Genomic DNA, 20,347 nt, shown 5'->3' on the forward strand with positions numbered 1-20,347 from the left:
CAGGCGTGCGTTTCCTCATTGTTTCGCAAGTTGGAATGGAACTGGGCCATTTGAAATCTCGAAATATGTATTAGTCATTCAATTTTTCTAGGAATTCAAATGTTGAGTCACCAGCCATCTCTGTGCGAAGGGATCATAGAATTTCTTGTTGAAATAATTATAATATCACGGTCGAAATAATTTTTCAACCGTGAAATTTCGTATAAGATCCATTAAATTAATGGTTTTTCGAATGGGTGTGGTGGGAAAACGAAACAAATATCTAGCAAAGTAATGATCGTTGAAAAGAGCTATCCTTGAGTTCGAATACAGTCGACTGTATTGTTCAGGAAGTAAATTATCAGTCCAACTACAATTTTCTTTGCCATTTGAAGAATCGTCTAATGCATCCGACAAACTTCGATTGAAATTGTTGAAATGCTCTTCGTAATATTTATTTATAGCTTTTGCTTCAATGTTTTGGAACCACCAAACGATATATTTCGATTTCGTCCGGATTCAGCGAAGGTTATGAAATTCCGTTTATGTTTTTATTCGTAGGAAGTACCATACACATAACCGACAAGAACCTGTTCGTATTTCCTCTAGAATAAATTACAACTAATTACATGTTCGAAAAATGTTGTTGAAGGATCCAAAAATTACAAGAATCATCGTTCATATCGTGCAGTAGACCACAGATTACAGTGACTCGTTTCTGTAATCCGTGCAGTAGACGTAACTTTTGAACGGTCACCTTATCTATGTTCCGAAGAAGATAATGCATATTCAGTGGATGCAAAAACCGATTCAGATTTCAGAGATAACATTTTCAGATTCTTATCTTCCTCAATAATGAACATCAGCTGCCACTTCAATTTGTAACTATGAATTGTAATTCTTCGAGCATATAGGTTTCTCCGTAACAAGCGAGACGCACTTGCCTAGAAATTTAATTCATCTTAATTCTATACATCGCTCACACACTTGCTACGCTCACGTGGTCGTAGCGAAACGCATGAAAGTGAAAACGGAAAAATCGCATCTTTATTTCCATGTATTATGTCACTCAATTCTGACATCAATTCTGACACATTTTAACAATGTTAAACATGCATGTAGTTCTTTGACTCAATTTTTTCAATTTCTATGCACCTAGGGCGTGTGTCGAGTACCTGAACCACAGAATGATATCCACCTGAATCAAAGCGATTTAGCATAATTTCATACGTTTTTTTTCTGACCTAAAATGACATCGTTAATTATACGTATTTGCCATCCCTGGACAATACAAATTGAATATCCAAATTTAGTTCCCATTCAACAATAATTTTTCACATGGGAAAAATAGCATATTGCATTAATTAGAGGAATTCTCAAGTTCAAGTTTGTACTGTTTTGTGCGACAACCAGATCCTATTACGTCAGTCGAGCAGGATGTCGTATTCGCGGTAGCGGAATACATTTCGACATTCCAGTTCTTTCGTTTCTCGCAAGAAATCATAACCGTATTGCGATAAAAAGAACGGTCGATTGTTGAAAGACACGATTAATTCAGTTCTAGGTTAAGACATTATCCGTTTTTGTGTCGTTGTTCAGCCATAGACATTATGCCTTTGTCTATGGCTTTGTTCACAGTTTGGACCAGAAGAATTGTTCTTAGAGTGAACTTCTTTATGGAGTATTGTTGTCTATGATCCACCCACAGAAATAGGAAAACCATAAAAGTATCATCAATATTGTTGTCGTGTATGATATGTATCTTCACTCGACACATATTTTCTATCTCCCTATTTACTCTAGATAACAAAATTGCTAAGAGATCTAAAACGAAATTCGTCATGAAGGGTGAGTCTCCATTATCCATTAGCTATCTCCAGCTATAATCTGTCTTATGACTCAACTCGAAGGCGTATGCCATTAATAGAATACAAACACAATGTAGTAGTAATGCCCTTCGGAGTACAGAGTTGTATCGAGGACAATTTCATATTTCTTTCCTATTTCCAGAAGGAAACTACCTAACAAACTATATAAATTCGAAATTGCATTCGCTACTCACTTAAATATGTCAAAATAAATTCCTCATAATTCACAAAGTATAATAATTATTAACTTACAATACCCAAGCTTATCGAAATGAAAAAGAAAGAAAGGAAAATTAAGTAATATAAATCAAATTACCAGTCAGCATAGAGGAATTATTCCGATTGTATGTGTGATTACCATTCTATGTTTATAATTGTGCAGATCACAGACGCGATAAGTAGACGTTAGTACTACTACTAGTTATGCGGGCAGATGAAATCGCAATGCCTTTTAGCTTTAATTGTATCACTTTCCCCTTTACTTCCGATTCTTCGCAGTTGGAAATTGGATACCTACGTAAGACGTGCAGAACAAGGTCTAGAATGACACATACAATGGATGTTAATGCAATTTGGCCTGGTCGAACACGCGAATGTGCTGAATATCAAATGAATTCACTTTCCCTATGCAGTCTAGATAAGAAAAATTTATTTGATTTCTGATTGATTCAGTGATTGCAGATCGCATAAAAAATTAACATTTATAATTTAAAAGATGGTGATTACGTAGACGTCAATTAATGAAATTGATGCATCTCTTGAAAAAAACAGGCTCAAATTACCTCTAGCAATACTCCCCTGTCAAATTACAATTTTTCTATAGCAGAGAGCATAGATTTTTTTACTTTTTCTTAATATACCAGTCTCAACCAAATGTTTGTTATGAACCAAAAAGCGGACTTATCGATCTCGTATTATTTTCGTAACAGATATTCATCGCTCAACATCGGTGAGTCATCAGTAAAAATCTGGTTCAAGTTTTGAATTCTGGGAATCTGTTGAATAATAAAAACAACGGGGTTGTTGGCCTTCGCTCTGCGTTTATTTTTAAATCGCCCATAACTGGATTAACACGATTACTGAAGATCGATGGTGAGCCAGCTATTTTTAACTCAAATTAAGACGATTTCTTCAATGTATTTTTAAATGGACATTTTTATGAAAAACGAGAAATAAAAGTGAGATAATGGTAATCAAGAAGAAGTCCGATTCTTCTTCTATACTCCACTTGGACGAATACCACCCTTTTCTATGGCCATGTATTCATAGAACATATAGGCGTACTATAGATGGCAGTACCTGTCAAACGACCTCCTTCGAAGGGTACCAACAGAAAAACAACAGTCGAAGACCGCTGAGATCGAGAAAGAGTCCTACCAGTGCATCGATCTGAAATTCCTTATTGATTGATCAAGGTGAGCAAACCTTTGTGCGGAGCTACACTGACATCGGACAAAGGTCACACGGCATTCACTTTCTAAACCCCCCTAGAGGTTTTGTTGAGTCAACAATACCGATAAACCCATTACCGTGTCTTGTTGCATTTGTTGGTTTTCTTGAAACTCGAAACTGGGTTGTTGTTATCTGCTCGCAATTGTCTGGGTAGGACAGGATTGGTCTTCGACGGTGTTGGGAGTAGTTCGTAGCGATCAGACACGAAGGTGTCTGTTTCTCCACCATAGCAAATATTATACCCATAAATCAGGTACTTCAAAAAACTAGGGTAACAAAAACGAATTAAAATTCGCAAATCCCCTCGTAGACTCTGGAAATTCACACAAATCTGGCAACCGTTGATTCCATAGAATATGTTCCTCTGTGTTATTACCATAGACCTATTAGGCACTAAAAAGGTCTATGATTATGACCCAAATATTCTGTAGTTGCTGTCAACTAGGCACCATAGATAGATCGATAATATATTCTATGTTATTAGTTATGTTCGGAGCAATTTTCAGGTATCGAACGAAAAATGTCATGAATTCTTTTTTCAGGCAAAGATGCTTCAACAAATCCTTCGGGATATGTACGTGGATCCCGAGATCTTGGCAGAGCTGGACGAGGACTACAAGCAGAAGCTTTTCTGCAAGATGCGAGAAGAACAAGTCAGAAGATGGAAGGTTTGGACGGATAAATTGGGCGATCAGCCTACAGTCAAGGCGCGGAACAAGAAAAAGGTGGACTTTTTGAAAGGTTCCGACGGCGAACCTTGGGTAAGTCCGTTTCTGAGAAGACCATAGAGAAAGAAGTGTTCCTTTGTCTATAAAGGAGATCATCTTCATGTGACAACCACACTCGCTTCGTGCTTGATACATTTGAACTACTACGCATAAGATCTACTGGCATTTGAACTACTAGTCGTCTAGTCGCCATTACTATATTCTAATTTCTTTACTAGGTTTGGGTGATGGGAGAACATCCCAACGACAAATCAATCGACGACATAATACGAGAAGAGGCCCTGTTGAAGGCCAGGAAGCTGGCCGAGAAAGAGGTCGAGGCAGAGCTCTCCCAATATTTAACTCCCAAAATAGAGGACTTCCAGATAACCCCCACCCCCAAGTTCGTCATAGAAGATGACTCGGACATTTACTGCTCGGTCGACGAGATCAGGGAGAAGATCAACAACAAGAAGAGCGGTAACATCTTGACGAATTACTCGATAAATAACTACAAGGACAAGAACAGATTCAACATATTGAACGCGGACGCTTTTCAAGACTTGGGCGGCAAGAACGCCACCCAGAAAGTGTCGCAGAAGGTGGCGTTGTGGGAGAAAAGACTGACCGAGGAGAGGACCTGTCAAATATTGAAGAATATGCAGAAGAAGAGGCAGGAGATCGCTGCGCAGGCCGCGGAGGATGAGAAGAGGCACGAGGAAGCTTGGAGAGAACAAGGTATGTATGTTGGCGATCGTAATGTGTAATTTTGGCGGATACCGGTAGATGGCGTGTCAGTCTGTACTATACTCAAGAGGCTCCTTTCAATGGAAACGCATTTTGACGTGTACTGAAAGCTTTCGGTGCTTCTACAATTACGGCAAGAAGCCGTAGAAGTTATAAAATCGACTCAAAGACCTTGGAGGAACTGCACGTTCACTATTTAAATTGCGCTGTGTGGTCGAATGGATCATCTGCAAGATATGCAACCAAACTTTTGAAGTTACACACAGTATTATTATTCATAGATTCTTTTTCACTGTAAGAACATTGGAATTACAATTAATCAACAATCGGCCATTGTTTTGCTAGATGACTAAATTATATCGAGCATTCATTATCGTATTAGTCAGTCTTTAAAAAATGCATACCACATACAGAATTGTTTATTCCTTCATTCGATCCTTATTTGTTCTGTTTGTTGGTAAACGCGTAGATAGTTGCAAGATTTTCAACACGTTAACGTTAAATACCATAACCAGCAAACTGACATTTGACAGCCAATGCGAAAACCTAACGTATCCAATTTTATTACACGGTGCAATGATTCCTTGGTTGAATGCTTCATCGAACATTCAAAAAGCAATAACTTCGCATTGAAGTTTCAATGTTGGCGTAACTTTTTCAGAAAGAAAAGCCAAAGAAGCCGAACAACAGAAGAGAGAGATAGCGAGAAGGGCGAGAGAAGAACACAGACTATCGGCGAACATAGAGATAGACACGACGTACAGCACGGTCAACCAGGGGGTTCCCCCGGGCAGACAGGCTGTTCTGGAATGGTTCAGGACCAGGGATAGGAGCCGATCGGGCGTCTGTGATAAGAACGGTAACTTCTCGACGTGGTTCCACGGTAAGTTTTCGTTTAATACCAAGAGGAGAGTGTACGAGTTTTTTTTTTACAGGTCTTATAACCAGGGGAGAGGCGGAGAAGCTTCTGTTGGATCAGAGATACGGTTCTTTCTTGGTTAGGTTGTCGGAGAAGATATGGGGTTACGCCATCTCGTATAGGGCGGAGGAAAAGTGCAAACACTATCTCATCAACGCCGGTCCTAAGTATAGTTTCACCGGTACCAACCAAATGGAGCATATGACTTTAAGTGAGTATACTTTTCGGTCAAAAAATAATAATAACCGAGGCTAAAACCACTAATCTTCGTTATGTAAGTAGAATCGACATTACCCACCCCTGTCAGTGATCAGTGCTAACCTTGTCGAAAACAAAATGACGTTTCACCGGAAGCTTGTTATCTATACTCCTGATACCACAGACTCATTCGTCTATGCAATTTTTCCGGAACGCACGATATGTAAAACGCATCCTCTTACGAACAAAGACCGCCAAAGTAAATCGTTCTTCTTTCCTACGAATGGTCCAATTCAGTTATCATCTCGCTCCAAATACCTCGGAAACCGATGAGGAAGTGAAGCGATAGCGTTATTATTATATCATCCGAATGTTTATGAGTGTGCCTCGTTCAGATCTGCCGCATCCACGGCTGACCCACTATGCCAAATTCGTTAATAAACTTCCTTACGTCAGTGAACATCTTGAATAATAGTAATAATTGCGAACCGTAGACCTAATCACAGACGGGGTTTGAGGTCTGTGGTAGGTCCACAGAATACATATATTATTCGATCTGTGTTTCGAACACAGAAGTCTCAGTGGCTATTGATGACAGTATCTATGTGCCAAAAGAGGTTATGCCGATATATTCGTTAGTAGTAGATAATTTCCGCGTCTAAAATGTTCGTTCCACCCTGTTACCCTTGCTAAAACAACGGAATTATATCATCGCTTCCCATCTAACAAGATTCCCCGATCGAATTTTTCGTAGGTATATCGGTTAATTGATCGTAGGCGAAAGTTGAGTTAACTTCCATGCCTGGTAATTACGCAGCTAATTTATTTATCTTTTCCTGTGCGGATGTAATCGCGTCTGAAATTGTTGCTCCTGTTGCAACCTTGTTGTATTCGAATTTTTTCAGGTGATCTGGTGAACTACCACAAAACCCACCCCCTATCGATATCAGGGGGCGAAACCCTGAACCACTCCTGCCCCAGACTGTCCGATACTGCCATAAAGGAACTAGAGTGAAACGGAGGAAGACTTCTAGTTCTTATCTCTTATCGAACTTATGGACTTCTGTGATCCTTGCTGGCATTTTATCGCAAACCATATAAATACGATTGATGATGATAATTAATCTACTCCTATTTCCTAAGTTTTATTATTCGATATTATTATAAGTCAATACAGTTTATCTTATCGATAAAATTTCTTCTAGGTCGTAATTTTATACCAGATGTGAGAGAATGAAGATTTTTCAATGACATTGTTTGTTTTATTTCCAACCATAGACGTAACTAAGTTTTCAACCCTTCATAATGATCATAATCTATGCGATTCCTGAAGCATTAGGATATTCGAAGATCACTTGTGTTAATGGTTCGTTATTCGCTGATAGTCTAGCAAGCACTTAAGATTTATGAGCCATTATTCACTGGTCTATCGAACTATGGTCAGAGTCACAGAGGCCTGAACCTATAGGGATATAATATGCCATAATATGCTTGTTGAATAACGTACCATTTATTTTTATGAGTGAATAATGAAAACTACCATCAAAAATATACTTTTTATTGGTAGATGCACATAAATAAAAGTCAATACGTTAGTCCTAAACATTATCGTAACGAAATCCATCAGCCACTTTCGTCGAACCGTTGTATCTTCTCTTGGCCTTCGAATACCTGTACGCCTAAAACAGACAAACATCAATGTCGACAACAACCCGAACAAAATCGTCCATTTTCGTGTCTGGTACGCCGATATAAACGTTTCGGTCAGAGTCACAGTCTTATTGTCTCGACGACACACTTAAAACTACGCATTTAGCGGCGTCGGCCATCTAGGCGACCCGATCCGAGCCCTATGTACCTCACGGGCAGCCTGCGCTAAGTCGGATGTTTAGACGTCGGAGATTTCTGCGATTTCGACGAATTTAACCTCTGTAACATCCAGAAATCATACGGGATTGCTTATAATAACGATCAATAGGTCACTTACGGGCGTTACGGTGTCCGATTGAAGGGAGTCGGCCTCTTGAAAATTCTTCTTCTTCGTTTTGTTCGGCGTGACCGTGGCTGAAAATTAGAGCTTTGTAAATTATCGTACTTAAGTGTGTAGTGTTCTACCTCCGGGTAAGTTTGGTAGGGTAAAATCTCCTCTGGATCCTCTCCTGTGGGTTCTTCTACCCTCGCCGTCCACCCAAGTGGTGGATGCGAAGTTCGGTTGTTGATCTTTCTTGAACAGTTGGCTCTTGCTGCTGAAACCAGTTAGGGATAACTGACTGATTGTTGACTTGGTTGGGTACAGCGGGGATTTTTTGGTTATAAGCTGATCTTTATGGTTCAAACTATGTCCCAGTTGGTTCTGGGTGGTGTGATGGTCATTGGTGTTGGTTTTGTTGTCGTTGGACAGCTCCTTCAATGGAGAATCTGACCTAGGGAAGAAGTTAACCAGCACTCAAATGGCTGCCTTTCCTTAAGAATACTTAAGACGCTCACCTGCTGTAGTCGTATTTCTGACTGAGCCTAGCCAGGGATTCTAGGGACTTTTCAAGCATGTACATTTCTGCTGTGTTGTTACCATTTTGAAAGTCCAAGCTGTATTGCGATTTTGACGCGTTTTTTTCCTTCAATTTGTTGAGTGACACTTTCGGCGTGGTCCTGTGGTTAGACCTCTGGCTCCTGTCAGTCATGTTTTCGTATGTGTCGTGCTGTTTCCTCTTGGTTGGACCTACTGAAGGAATCGATCAATATGGAATAGTAATACCAACAATACTGCTCCTTACGAGAATCTCCAGCGCCGAAATGAAACTTCCACTTGCAAGGCTCGTTAGACGAAGGCTTCCTGACCCTCTGCTCCTCGTGACGATCGGTAGAATACAATATTTCAGCCTTCACCTTCCTCAGTAGAGGGTTGCTGTTGTACTCCATAAGCACCTTCTCCCTGCAACAGACACAATTTAAATATGCCCTTATTCAAAAACTCATTTACGAAGGGTCACCTCAAGGCTGGTAAGAAGATCTGGGGAAAATTATCGTGGGTGAAGTAGCTGTGTCTTAGGAGCTCCTCAGAGGTGGCCCTAAGGCTCGGGTCCATCTTCAGACAGGACGCGAGGATATCCAGAGTGTTCGTGGGCCAGTCTTCGAAGTTCCTGTGAAGGCTGTTGCTGGACTGGGGACTGGCGGCCTTGATTTCACGCAACGCCGAACTCTTGCTCATCAATTGGAGATGTTTTGGACAAGGTTTACCTGTAAGAGTTGATTGGTCCACTATTCGCATCGCCATATGGTGGAGGCTTTAGTATAATCGCTCCTCATATTATTTTTATTGGGGTTCCGCAAGGATCTCTTCTTGGCCCCGCTAAATTATGTATATAGCTTCTTCAACGCTCACCTATCATCTTAACGATCAGAAACAGCTGATCGATGTCGCTCTCCCCTGGAAGGAGGGGTTCCCCGGTCATCATTTCCGCGAAGAGGCAGCCTATAGCCCAAATATCGACCCCGGTGCCGTAGCTCTGATCTCCAACCAGCAGTTCCGGGGCTCTGTACCATCTTGTTGCCACGTAATCCGTCAGAGGTTCGTTGGTATTGGTCGCCAGTCGGGCGAAGCCAAAATCGCACAATTTGACGACGCCATTCGTCGATACCAGCACGTTCTCCGGTTTCACGTCCCTGTGGATGATCTGTAAAGGCAGAAACGGGGATTTGTTGGTTTGACCAAAAAAACGATTAATGTGTAACAACCCTCGAACAACATAATTATCATAATAATCTCTCTCTACTCTAATTCGCTTGTGAAAATGGTTATCAGTTACAACACAAATTAAAACAAAATCAAAAAGTTCTGCCGAAACCCGGGATCGAACCAGGGACCTTTAGATCTTCAGTCTAACGCTCTCCCAACTGAGCTATTTCGGCTGTTGATAGCTGGTGTATTTGAAGCGTATATACCCGGGAATAACTTCATAATTATTTTTTTCAAATCCATCTTTCAAATTAAAAACCTTCTTTCTATAAATAAACACTAATTAGTCATTATTTTTTTAGTTATTTATCGAAATTTGACTGGTTGAAGTTGAATGTAGTTAGATGTTAAATAAATACATAGTATCGATTTGGACGACAGGTCCGCACTCAGCCCAAAACGCCACTTCCCAAATTTTCTCACCTGATTCGAATGACAGTAACTTATGGCTCTGATGATCTGATACAGCCTCTCCCTGCACTGTTCCTCGCCCAGACCGCCTCCCATCTTTTCCAGCTCGTCCAGGATGGTACCGTTCAGATATTCGAACACCAAATAGAAACGCTTCCTGTACCTGAAAACTTCGATGATGGCCACTAGATTCTCGTGTCTCAGTCTCTGAAAACCAAAACTTCGGATTGAATAATTCTCGATATTTCTGGTTCGGGAAGACTCTCACCCTCAACATCCTGATCTCCCGCAACGCCATCTTTCTTATGGTGGCGTCTTCCTCGGTTTCCAGAAATTTTTTTATGGCCACCATTTGGTCGAGTTCCTTATGGCGGCATTTCATGACCACCCCGTAGCTTCCTTCCCCGACAAGCATCACGTGCTCGTATTTATCCATTTTCAGTATGGGTTGTGTTTTTGCTTCACGTCATCTGCTGAAAAATGTGAATTTTCTGTAGAAATAAATCTGCAAACAAACGTTATGTTGTGAAAATTATTATTTAAAATTGAGTACTTCATGATAGTGGTTAATCTGTGATCGATCGTCATAGAAGTTATAAAATAGAAAAGAACTCGGATCATTAGCGTAATAGGCATTTCGTTCTCCGGAAAGATTTTTATAAGAACGACCATTTGTTTTCATAGGAATAACGATATTAATAGCTGATTTGCGTTTTTCTTCTGGTTTAATTTTAGAACAACCATTATTTCCAAAGGGTAATGAAACATTTTGTTTGTACACTCGTTTTTCTATGATTCATTGCACAGATATCGGTTTTTGCTCAGTTCTATAATTGAAGACGGTGGTACAACTGAAACCGATACGAAATACCCTTTTATATAACCGCTTACAAGATGTTTCCGTGACTTGTCTGCCTAAATTAAAAATCAATTTGATTTGGGAGGACAGCCTTTTACCCCCAGACTACTTCCTATTATACCCGTTCTTCTCCTATTGATTTTGTCGAACATGTAACGTTGGTTTCTCACCCCTAGGATTCATAAGTATTCTGTGGTTTCCACATACAATTATTTAGTCGGTTTTCTGTAATCATTTTGTCAGATTTATTTCGTCGGTGGGAAGAATACAAGTTTATGATTTAAGACATTCGAGAATCAAAGATGTCGTTTAGATAGTTAATGATAGAATGAGGCCTCAAACGAATCTGAGTTATTCCCGAGAATCAGAGTAAAAAAGATTTTATTATAAATCTATGGTTTCGACGCACTGTAGCCAACATTCAAAGGTAACAACCCCCAGCGTCACGGAGAACTCCCCCAATTAATTAACGCAAGGTCGTCGGTGGATTAGCGCCAACAAATAAATTCAACTTTACATATCCCGTAATGAGGACATAGCAGACACGAAAGCCAGAGATAAAATGACGATCGAGCATGACCTTCGACCTTCAACACGCCTTTTCGGAACACGGCTCCGTTTCATTGGCGGCTGTAAGGGGAATATAGAAATTTTTTCTTAAAGTTCTATGTTCGTGTCTTGATATATTGATAAATATGTTCATATTATCATTTTTAATACCAGACGGATGCCTTGTATATGAATCTACCATAGACTTTACAATACAATTAAGTCAATTCTTTCTAATTTCAAGTTCAGTCGATGCTCGTAAGTTGTTTTATCCATCCTTGGTAACTGACAGGAACACACATATTTCTATGACGTTTATTGGATTATGATCTACGTCTGTGATTTTAATCTAACCATAGATCATAGACAAAGCCATAGATTAACTTTCTCTTTGATCTAACCTATCAACTGTAAAAATTGCTTTTTCTTACGATTTTTTCGAACAATTTTGTTCGAAAATATGGGGAAGCGTGTGTTTCTCAAAGATTAACCTTTCCACATAGATCTGAACGCCAAAGGTCGAACAGAAAACCAACTTCCGACCATTTCTGGCTGACCCAAATCCGCGAATAACCGCTAAAATTACCCGTAACCAACATCCATCAATGGGGCGGCACGCGAAATGGCGGAAGCCGTTCGTAATAAGTCAAGCTGCCCAGGAAAAGGGAGAACTTTTGTACGGCATCCCGGAAAATGCGATAGGCGGAAGTTTTCCGCCGAGTTCGACGACCCGACGTTGATGACCACGGTCAGTGGAAAATCGCCGTCATGCAATGCGTCCTCGAAAACTCCACGAAGATCGACGGCGACTCCGGGCGTCGTTGCATGGTGAAATACTCGTTATCGCAAGCCTCCATTGGCAAATAGCATTTACCATACACTCATTTCCCACAAGACAGAGAAATCGCAGATATCATAGAACGTGTCATCGGTGGAACTTTGTCTGGAGATTCTATGTCTCTATAGAGTATAGACATAGAGTCTAGAGACTCTATGTCTCTATAGACATAGAGTCTATGTCTATGGATGAAAGGTTCCGTGCTTTCTATGATCCACAAACCACAGACTAATCATATTTTCAACTGACAAATAACGCACGTTATTTATAGAACTGCCAAAAATGGTGAAATTCAATTTTCCGTCCCAAAATAGGATAACGTCGAAGAACACATGCTGCAAGATTGATGTGATGAAAAATCGAGTTTTTCCGAAGAAAATGCGAAGCTTTTCCGCCAAGACGCGTCTGACCCTTAATTGAAACACGTTCGCTGGATAATCCAAGGCACACGCGATGTAACGATGAGGCTTTTGTAACGTCCCCAGTGGCGTCAACAGAAAAACTTGAAGGTGACAGTAATCGAAGAAAGTATTGCGGTAATTTTCATACACACAGCGTCCCACTAAGAGAGGTTCAAATTCTCCTTGGAAGCTCTAATTAGTCTTTTTTATTTAACGTTTTAACGTCTTCATCGGGCGTCAGAATTTAGTAAATCACTTGTTGCGATTAAAGTGATTACTAACGGGATTTAATCATAGATCAGATTCCACAATCATCACCCGCCCATAGGATCAGTCAAGACCCTACTGAAGACAAATTTTACCTGGATTTCAAGGTATTTCTACGTTCGGAAAAGGTAGTGTTGAGTGTTGTGTATTGAGGGGAGTGACATCTGGTGGAAGGCAAACTCGAAAGTTAGATATACCTGTATAAAAGATTTACAAATGTTATTGTGCTATAAAAATAGCACAATAACCTAATAAGTAACATAGAAAGTTTATGAAGCGTGAAATAAGACAATTTTTGAAGAAGCTTTATACCGATTGTATGAATACGTGAGTAAATCAGAAGAAAAAACTCGTACACCGATGTATCCACGACAAATTCTTCATCACGAAAATTTTTTCCAATATAGATCAAGTACCCGTATGAAGCTTTCATGATCATTCCATAATGAGTAAATAAAAGCAGTGGCATTGCCCTTCTGTCTGTAATCATCAGTCCACATAATATGAGGGGGAATATAAACGTGCGAAGGAAAAATCGATTCAAGCGTATGCTTGAGATTTCTTGAATTTCAGTATTTCAATGGAATAAATGGAGATTTTTCGTTTTTTCGTAGAACAAAAGTGATTTTTCTGATATTACTTTTAATTTATGGAGTGAGACACTTCAAGGCCACACACTGTATGCTGAAAGATAATTGAATAATTCGAAAAAGCAATTCATCAAAATTGTTGCCCATTATTTCATCCCCCAGTTCAGAAAAATCCATTAAATCAGAAATAAAACTTAACAACAAGAAATGAAAGTGGGTAACAACAAACTAAGCACAATTTTCAATTATGCCAAACCGATAATGTCAAAAAGCACATAATGAAAACTCACTTCTACATCTTCTCTCGCCAAACCAGCTTCAAAAACTTGCCGAAGAACCACGTTAAAAGATAAACGGAAAGACGTATATTGCAACGAATTTAAGCGTACGTGAAAAGCGTAGAAGGTCCTGTTCTAGACTACCCGACAGGCACGCGGGGGCTTTCCTCCTACAGGTGTTACGATGGAAATTCGTACCAAGCCGCGAAAGCGCAGCTGCAGGTCCGTAACACGAAAATTCTCCCACGAACTCTTTTCCACTTCTTACAACGAACACTTTTACTTCAATAAATTACATAAATAAGAAAGGTAATAAGACAAACGAAGAATAATCATTTAAATGTGGAATTTACCGAATCTCGCATATTTCAACAATCCTTTTTAATCGATTGTATAAAAAGTTCGAATGGGGCTACCCTTACAGGCTGACTACAGCCCTGGAGTGGGAAAGCATACGAAACAATACCCAAATAACATCGGATGCAATATCCCGAATTTGTTTTACATGCTAATCGGCTATTTTGAAATCGAAAAAGGTTTGGAAATAGAAAAAAGCCTGAGAATACCCTCACCGGTTTGTTAAGCTCGCGTTTTTTCCACAATTGAAGGAATTGGTTTTGAACGATTTTTAATTCGAGCCCTCCAATTGAGAATCTAATACCCAAAACTGTAAAATGAAGAGTTGCACAATTTGAAACGAGCGTGGAATAAACAATTCGAACCTTAAATTGGTGGATGCGAAATTTCAACCTAGAATAGAACCACTAAATGAAAAGTTGGAGACAGTGTTTACATTTCCTCATAATCTTGTGATTTATTCCATGTGAATTTTTATATGGAATGGGGAGAAAAATAATATTGGAATGTATCTTCGGTATATTGTTACATGAACTTACCTCATAACACACTTTCAATTCCAACTTTTCTTAATGAGCTTGTAAAACGTATGTATATGAATTATTTCATAAAATGTTTGAAATGACAACTTATGTCAACGTTTAATTTTTCACGTGAAATGAGTACATAAGCTGCAAATTGTCAATAATTTTTCAGAATATTCATCTTCATAGAAAATTATTCAATTGTGATTTGTTTTTTGTTTGGGGTAAAAACTAATCTGATATGGTAGGAACCTAATCGATGGGGCATTATTTCATACTCAGTCAGTGTCAAACATATACCCACATGAAATTTCCACCGAGTTTTCATTTTTGTTCGAGCAGTGGAAATTTCAGTTTCTTATTGTGCCCAACTTAGAATAAAATGCTTCAGGAGTCTTCAAAAATATCTCAATGAACCTCCTTCACTTCTAGATCGAGAAGTGGAAGGCACATTAGACGATATAACTTCAAAATTCGTTATCTTGAGATAAATATGAGAATCGTCGCTCAGAGCGCATCCGCCATAAACGAGACGTTTCTCCAATCCTGCCTAAAACCGCACCCCCTGTTGCTACGCCCCTGCCAACCAAATAATCGTCTATTGTTTTGCTCTCAATAAATCGAAAATACCCAAACAATCCTCGCTAGGAGCAGAAACGAACGCACAATCGCTTATTAATTCCTTCAAAGCTGAAACTTGAGGAACGCCGTTGCGTCTGTCTGTCCCAGTCTCTCCAAGACTTATTTTAAGCACAGCATTTCCCCTTCCACGGCCCAGACCGAACCCGAGCCATGGAGAAGCAGGAGAACCGAGAATTCCCTCTTTTTAAACCCATTCCTGGCCAAACGGTCCGACGAACGACGAAAACCAAATCGTCCAAAGAGATGACGAGGTAGAAGTCGGGTCTTCTCACCCCTACTTCCTGGTGTTAAAGGTGCTCGCAGACAAGTTCCGCGTCAAAGAGTGTCCGGAAAATACTGAAAAAGTGTTGTGCATCGTACCAGAAGGTATGCAGGGCGATTTTCTTACCCAGAGTCGGATTTTTCCGACGAAGCAACCGGTTTGATTGATATCCAAGGAAGAAAAAAACGTGAAAAAGTTGCGACGCGAAGTACAACTAAAAATAAGTTGTAAACTTAATAATAAACTAGACGGTACACGTTCGTCTCACTATTTTGCCATGCCGTACACTCTAAATTACGAATTTTTAAAATAGATCCAGCTAGGATGTCAATTTAATCCTTTTCGAATCTTTGCGTGGAAAATTGGGAATGCTGATTTTATGGGTACAAAGATTCATGTTCAACGTTCGCCAATGTTACAATCGTCTTTTAACTTCGAAAATAATAGAACAAGGATGATGTTTTTCTCCCCAAACAGATTATCAATTGTAAAAAAACCATTTTGATCCCATTCAAAAAGGAAAGTTCAAATAATAACAGTTTCACTTTTTGGAAAGAGATTGTTTCTATTTCTGGTTTCGACTCAAACTCGGTTTTTCAACGATGAGACGTAAATCTTTTATTATTTTCACCTTGCAGATCGATTACAAGCATTTCAAATAGTTATCGATATTTCCATAAGATTATCTCATGGGATCACAGTAGGCCCTCCCTCAATTCACTCTAAAAAAGGGTTTTCATTTGCATTTCAATCAATAATAGTTGAAGTAAATGACACACGAAAACTATGTGCAAAATGATGAGTAATCCCAGTGAAAATAATAGTGTCAAACCATCAATTAACAACTCTCTTATTCATATATTTGAAATTTTGCTAATCAACCAGCTCCTCCACCAAATTCATAATTATTTCGAATTTCCAACACGTTTCCTATAGTTTTCAGCCTTAAATGAATAGCAAATCTTCTACTAAGAGACTGAAAATTCACCTTAAAAAATTGTTTTTCGTTCATCCTTCCTGATTACTAAATGCAAAACATTTGTTATGACGTTGGAATTATAGAAATTGAGGTCCATTCTTAATTAACGCTTGGCATACACTTTAATCAGTCATACTACCAATTAAACAGCGTTTAGTGACTGAAATATTCAGGTTCTTGTTGAGGGATTCTAAAATTATATCTATATTAGAAAAATTTACAATTTTTGGTTGCAACTTTTTCACGAAATTCGTGGATGTTTTCTATTTTTTTCATGCATACCTGAGAGTGATACTGAGTTTTTGCATTTTTGATTCATCATAACTAATGACCCTTTTTTAGTTTGTTGTTCATTAAAATGGAGGATAATGTACTGGATGATTACCTGCTGAATTTAGCCAGAAGGTACAGGCTTCCATCTATTTTGCAGCGCTGAAGACGTTGCCATTTGAATAATTATATCAAAATAGTTTAATTTTTAAGTTTCTTGTTTCAAGAGGTTTAAAAAAATATTAGGAAACCTTTCCTACTTGAGAAGAAACAAACCCTGTTTGTAATGGCTGAAACAATCACACACATACAAAGAATAAACACAAGTTGATATACCACCCGGTATATAATAGCAACAATTTCAAAATTTAAAACATACGTTTTATGGAAAGATTGAGTTAAATTGTTCTACCTCAGTTTTATGAAGATAAAAACCAATAATAATCAGCATGTTTCATGCACTAACTCCATTTATGAAACCACTTTCGAATTTTTTCACTCATACTCTACAACCTACAGGCTGTAAAATGAACCCTTAAGAAGAAATTTGTCGTTTTTTCCCCACATTACATATTTCATCATTCATAAGAACACAAGTTAACACATGACACCCCCATTTTCACAATTTTTCTATTTTCAATCCATTCGTGAAAATTCTCGCATTCAAGTGGCAAAGTGAATCCGAAAGTGAATAATTTTCATGTCCGCTGCTAACACACGTTTCTCGTCTTTCGCTTCTCAACAGCAACCAGAAAATCTTGGCATTTCGCATGTGTAACTATTTCACTGACTGCCTGATCTGTTCGATGTCTATCGGTAAATTCGCATAGACCCCTAACGTCTGATTTTCTAGAATTATGGCCCCAATAGCGACGACGATGATCTCCCAACCAACAAATTTTGGAACGAACAGAAAAAGACAGGATTTCAATTGCAACGCGAACTCTCTACTCTCCCAGTACGCCCCTGCGGCACTATTTCCCTATCTACCCTTGGAGCAGACCCCAGACTTCCAGGTAACTATGTTTTTTTCAATTCGAAGATGATTTCCATTTGAAACCGAACGTATCAAGTGCGCATTTGTAAATCGCTGAATACAACCCTGTCTTTTTAGCAGAAACTCCTTTCCCCGTCTTGGAATCCCTTCACCAACAATCGTTTTCAATATGGACCCTACAATTCCTACTCAAACAATAACAGCCTGCAGGATTCTGTAGCAGACATCAGCGAACAACTTGCAGATCTGAGCATTTTGGACAGAAGGCCACTGAAGAGGCCACCACCATCTTACCTATGTCATCTGTGTTTTCAGAAGGGCCATTACATCAAAGATTGTCCAAAGGTGAGTAGAATAATGAACCACAGTCATAGACTAGAGACTCTATGTCTATGACCACAGATTACGGAATGATGAACCTTCTACTCAAAATAGGAAAAAATGCGGAATTTTGAATAGCGAAATTGTTCGACTCTGAAGTTGGCGAGTGATGCACCCTCACTCCTAAAGGTAAAGAACAATGGTAACTGAAAAATTTAGCCCCTTGTATATCAGTTTCTTGTCTTTATCAATCGCGATTACCTTTCAGACTTCCAAAACAACCATTGATAAGTTGGATTGTTGCAACGTCATCGTCCTTTTTATCGCATAATGAATGCGAGAAATTCTATATCGAAGCGATATTCTGGATATAAACAAATGCAATCGTTGAAACTGATAAGACTTAAATTCCTGGTCGGTCCCATCAAGAATATTTCAGGCAGGTCGAGTCATAGACAATCTGTGGGTCGAGTTCTGTAATTTCACGCTAAAATTTTCTCGATATTTTGATTCGACGAGGGTCTGAATAATATCTGATCATCTAAGCCATATCACAAGCCTGTAATATTTAGCCTGAGTTATGCTTTCTAGCCTCTGGACAACAAATTTTTTGAACGCTCGTAAAAAAAAATCTTCCGAACCAGAGAACATAAATTACTATGTTCCAAGAACCCAAACATTATCGAAATCGCTGTTTTTATTCTATGAATTTTATGCCCAAGCTTCTGTGTCGGATCTACAAACTGAGCAACACCTTTTTCGATATATGTATTTCCAAAGAGTAGCAAGAATTCTAACTCTTTGATATTCCAGTCCCCATGCTGACTCAGATCTGACCCCATAGCACTCAAAGACAGATTATTATTTCAAGCTGTATGTCCTGACGATTGACATATTGAAATAGGTCTATGGTTCTGACAATTTCAAACTCTTTCAACGCGTTCGTAACGATTCAGAAATGTTTGTCTAGTATACAAATTCATGAGTTCTTGAGTCGGCTTATTTATCGCATACACTAATCTTATAATTTATCGCCCTCGACGTCAACAGTTTTCTTGTTTAGTTTGATTTATTATTCCCCTAATATAATCAAATTGTCGATTGATGGCTGGAGCCCCGAGTGGTAAAAAAGTGCATAGGAAAAGCCAAGTTAGGAATACTCTATTGCAAAACTCCATTAGTGTATAAAAAATACGTCATAACATAAGTTTGATATCAATTTTTTCCTTCAGGCTCGACCCAAGGAAGAAGGAAAAACTCCATATCAAGGAAGAAAACGCTGTTTCGGCGAGTATAAATGTCCAAAATGTAAGAGAAAGTGGATGTCCGGTAACTCTTGGTCCAATATGGGTCAGGAATGTATAAAGTGTCACATAAATGTGTATCCCCACAAGCAAGTGAGTAGAAAATTACTCGACTGATGAATTATTAATTTTGTACTGTATTTTTCTGAGCGAACAGTTTTGTTGAGCGAATTTTTTTTCTGCAGAGGCCATTGGAGAAACCTGACGGACTCGACGTTTCGGACCAATCGAAAGTACATCCTCAGCATCTTTGCCAGAAGTGCAAAGAGTTGGGTTATTACTGTAGGAAAGTACAATAATGAATAACAAGCGAAATTCTGAAAGTTCCATCCATTTGTTAGTATTATAATCGATTCTTTTCATTCATTCGTGTTTTCAGACCAAAGTACTTAATTATTTTTATATTCTGTTGGTATTTTATATATATTTTATGTTGTGGATGTTCTGTTAAAGCCTAGATTTAATTTATATTTTCGTCATTTTTTCCGATATATTTTGAGAATTTTCAGATATTTATATATTTTCAGCTGAGATTCTAATTGGATTATGGATGTTGTCCAAGATGTATATATTAGCTACAGAATAATAGTTACGCTATCCGTTATAATGTTCGGTTCTTCTTCAGAAAGTCCTGTGAAATTTTATAAAAATTTAAGTATTCTATGATGTAATTTTAATAATAAAAGAATACACTGTTTATATTTGTTTTTTTTTTTCAATATATCAGTTCTCATACAATTATTTTAATATGTATTTATATAATCTACAGTACTGAGAGCCAGCTAAACTGAACAATAAAAAAAAACTATTGTTGATCTGAGTTCTCAAACTCAAATAGAACAGCATGCAAAAAAACTGATTTATCAAAAACCGGCTCTGTTCCTCACGAACT

The 20,347-nt window shown here is 38.6% G+C and overlaps 3 protein-coding genes and 1 non-coding gene across 5 annotated transcripts; 2 read left to right on the forward strand and 2 right to left on the reverse strand.

Annotated features, from left to right (window-relative positions):
• Positions 1-3,822: 3,822 nt before the first annotated feature.
• LOC123317382 (SH2 domain-containing protein 4A-like) lies at positions 3,823-7,123 on the forward strand. The gene is made up of 5 exons (XM_044903887.1): positions 3,823-4,060; positions 4,246-4,744; positions 5,415-5,636; positions 5,689-5,883; positions 6,776-7,123. Exons 1-5 carry the CDS (start codon positions 3,848-3,850, stop codon positions 6,883-6,885), a joined length of 1,239 nt encoding a protein of 412 aa, XP_044759822.1. The 5' UTR covers positions 3,823-3,847; the 3' UTR covers positions 6,886-7,123.
• A 291-nt stretch (positions 7,124-7,414) lies between these two features.
• LOC123316682 (cyclin-dependent kinase-like 2) lies at positions 7,415-13,962 on the reverse strand. The gene is made up of 10 exons (XM_044902872.1): positions 13,812-13,962; positions 10,286-10,490; positions 10,030-10,224; positions 9,253-9,544; positions 8,861-9,107; positions 8,645-8,802; positions 8,358-8,592; positions 7,986-8,293; positions 7,858-7,934; positions 7,415-7,549 (listed from the first exon to the last, which is right to left on the reverse strand). Exons 2-10 carry the CDS (start codon positions 10,451-10,453, stop codon positions 7,469-7,471), a joined length of 1,761 nt encoding a protein of 586 aa, XP_044758807.1. The 5' UTR covers positions 10,454-10,490; positions 13,812-13,962; the 3' UTR covers positions 7,415-7,468.
• Positions 9,707-9,779, reverse strand: Trnaf-gaa. Its single transcript has one exon. It is a non-coding gene; the product is annotated as a tRNA-Phe (tRNA).
• Positions 13,963-15,491: 1,529 nt separating the features above from the next.
• LOC123317518 (zinc finger CCHC domain-containing protein 24-like) lies at positions 15,492-20,154 on the forward strand. Of its 2 annotated transcripts, none has more exons than XM_044904091.1 (5): positions 15,492-15,688; positions 17,687-17,849; positions 17,951-18,175; positions 19,384-19,548; positions 19,641-20,154. In XM_044904091.1, the coding sequence occupies exons 2-5, from the start codon at positions 17,691-17,693 to the stop codon at positions 19,752-19,754; spliced, it is 663 nt and encodes a 220-aa protein (XP_044760026.1). In that variant the 5' UTR covers positions 15,492-15,688; positions 17,687-17,690; the 3' UTR covers positions 19,755-20,154. The 2 variants fall into 2 exon arrangements, with proteins under 2 accessions (XP_044760026.1, XP_044760025.1); XM_044904090.1 differs by having other exon boundaries at positions 15,498-15,688; positions 17,948-18,175.
• Positions 20,155-20,347: the final 193 nt, after the last annotated feature.

This window comes from Coccinella septempunctata, chromosome 7, assembly GCF_907165205.1.
Source record: "Coccinella septempunctata chromosome 7, icCocSept1.1, whole genome shotgun sequence".
Taxonomy (NCBI): Eukaryota; Metazoa; Arthropoda; class Insecta; order Coleoptera; family Coccinellidae; genus Coccinella; species Coccinella septempunctata.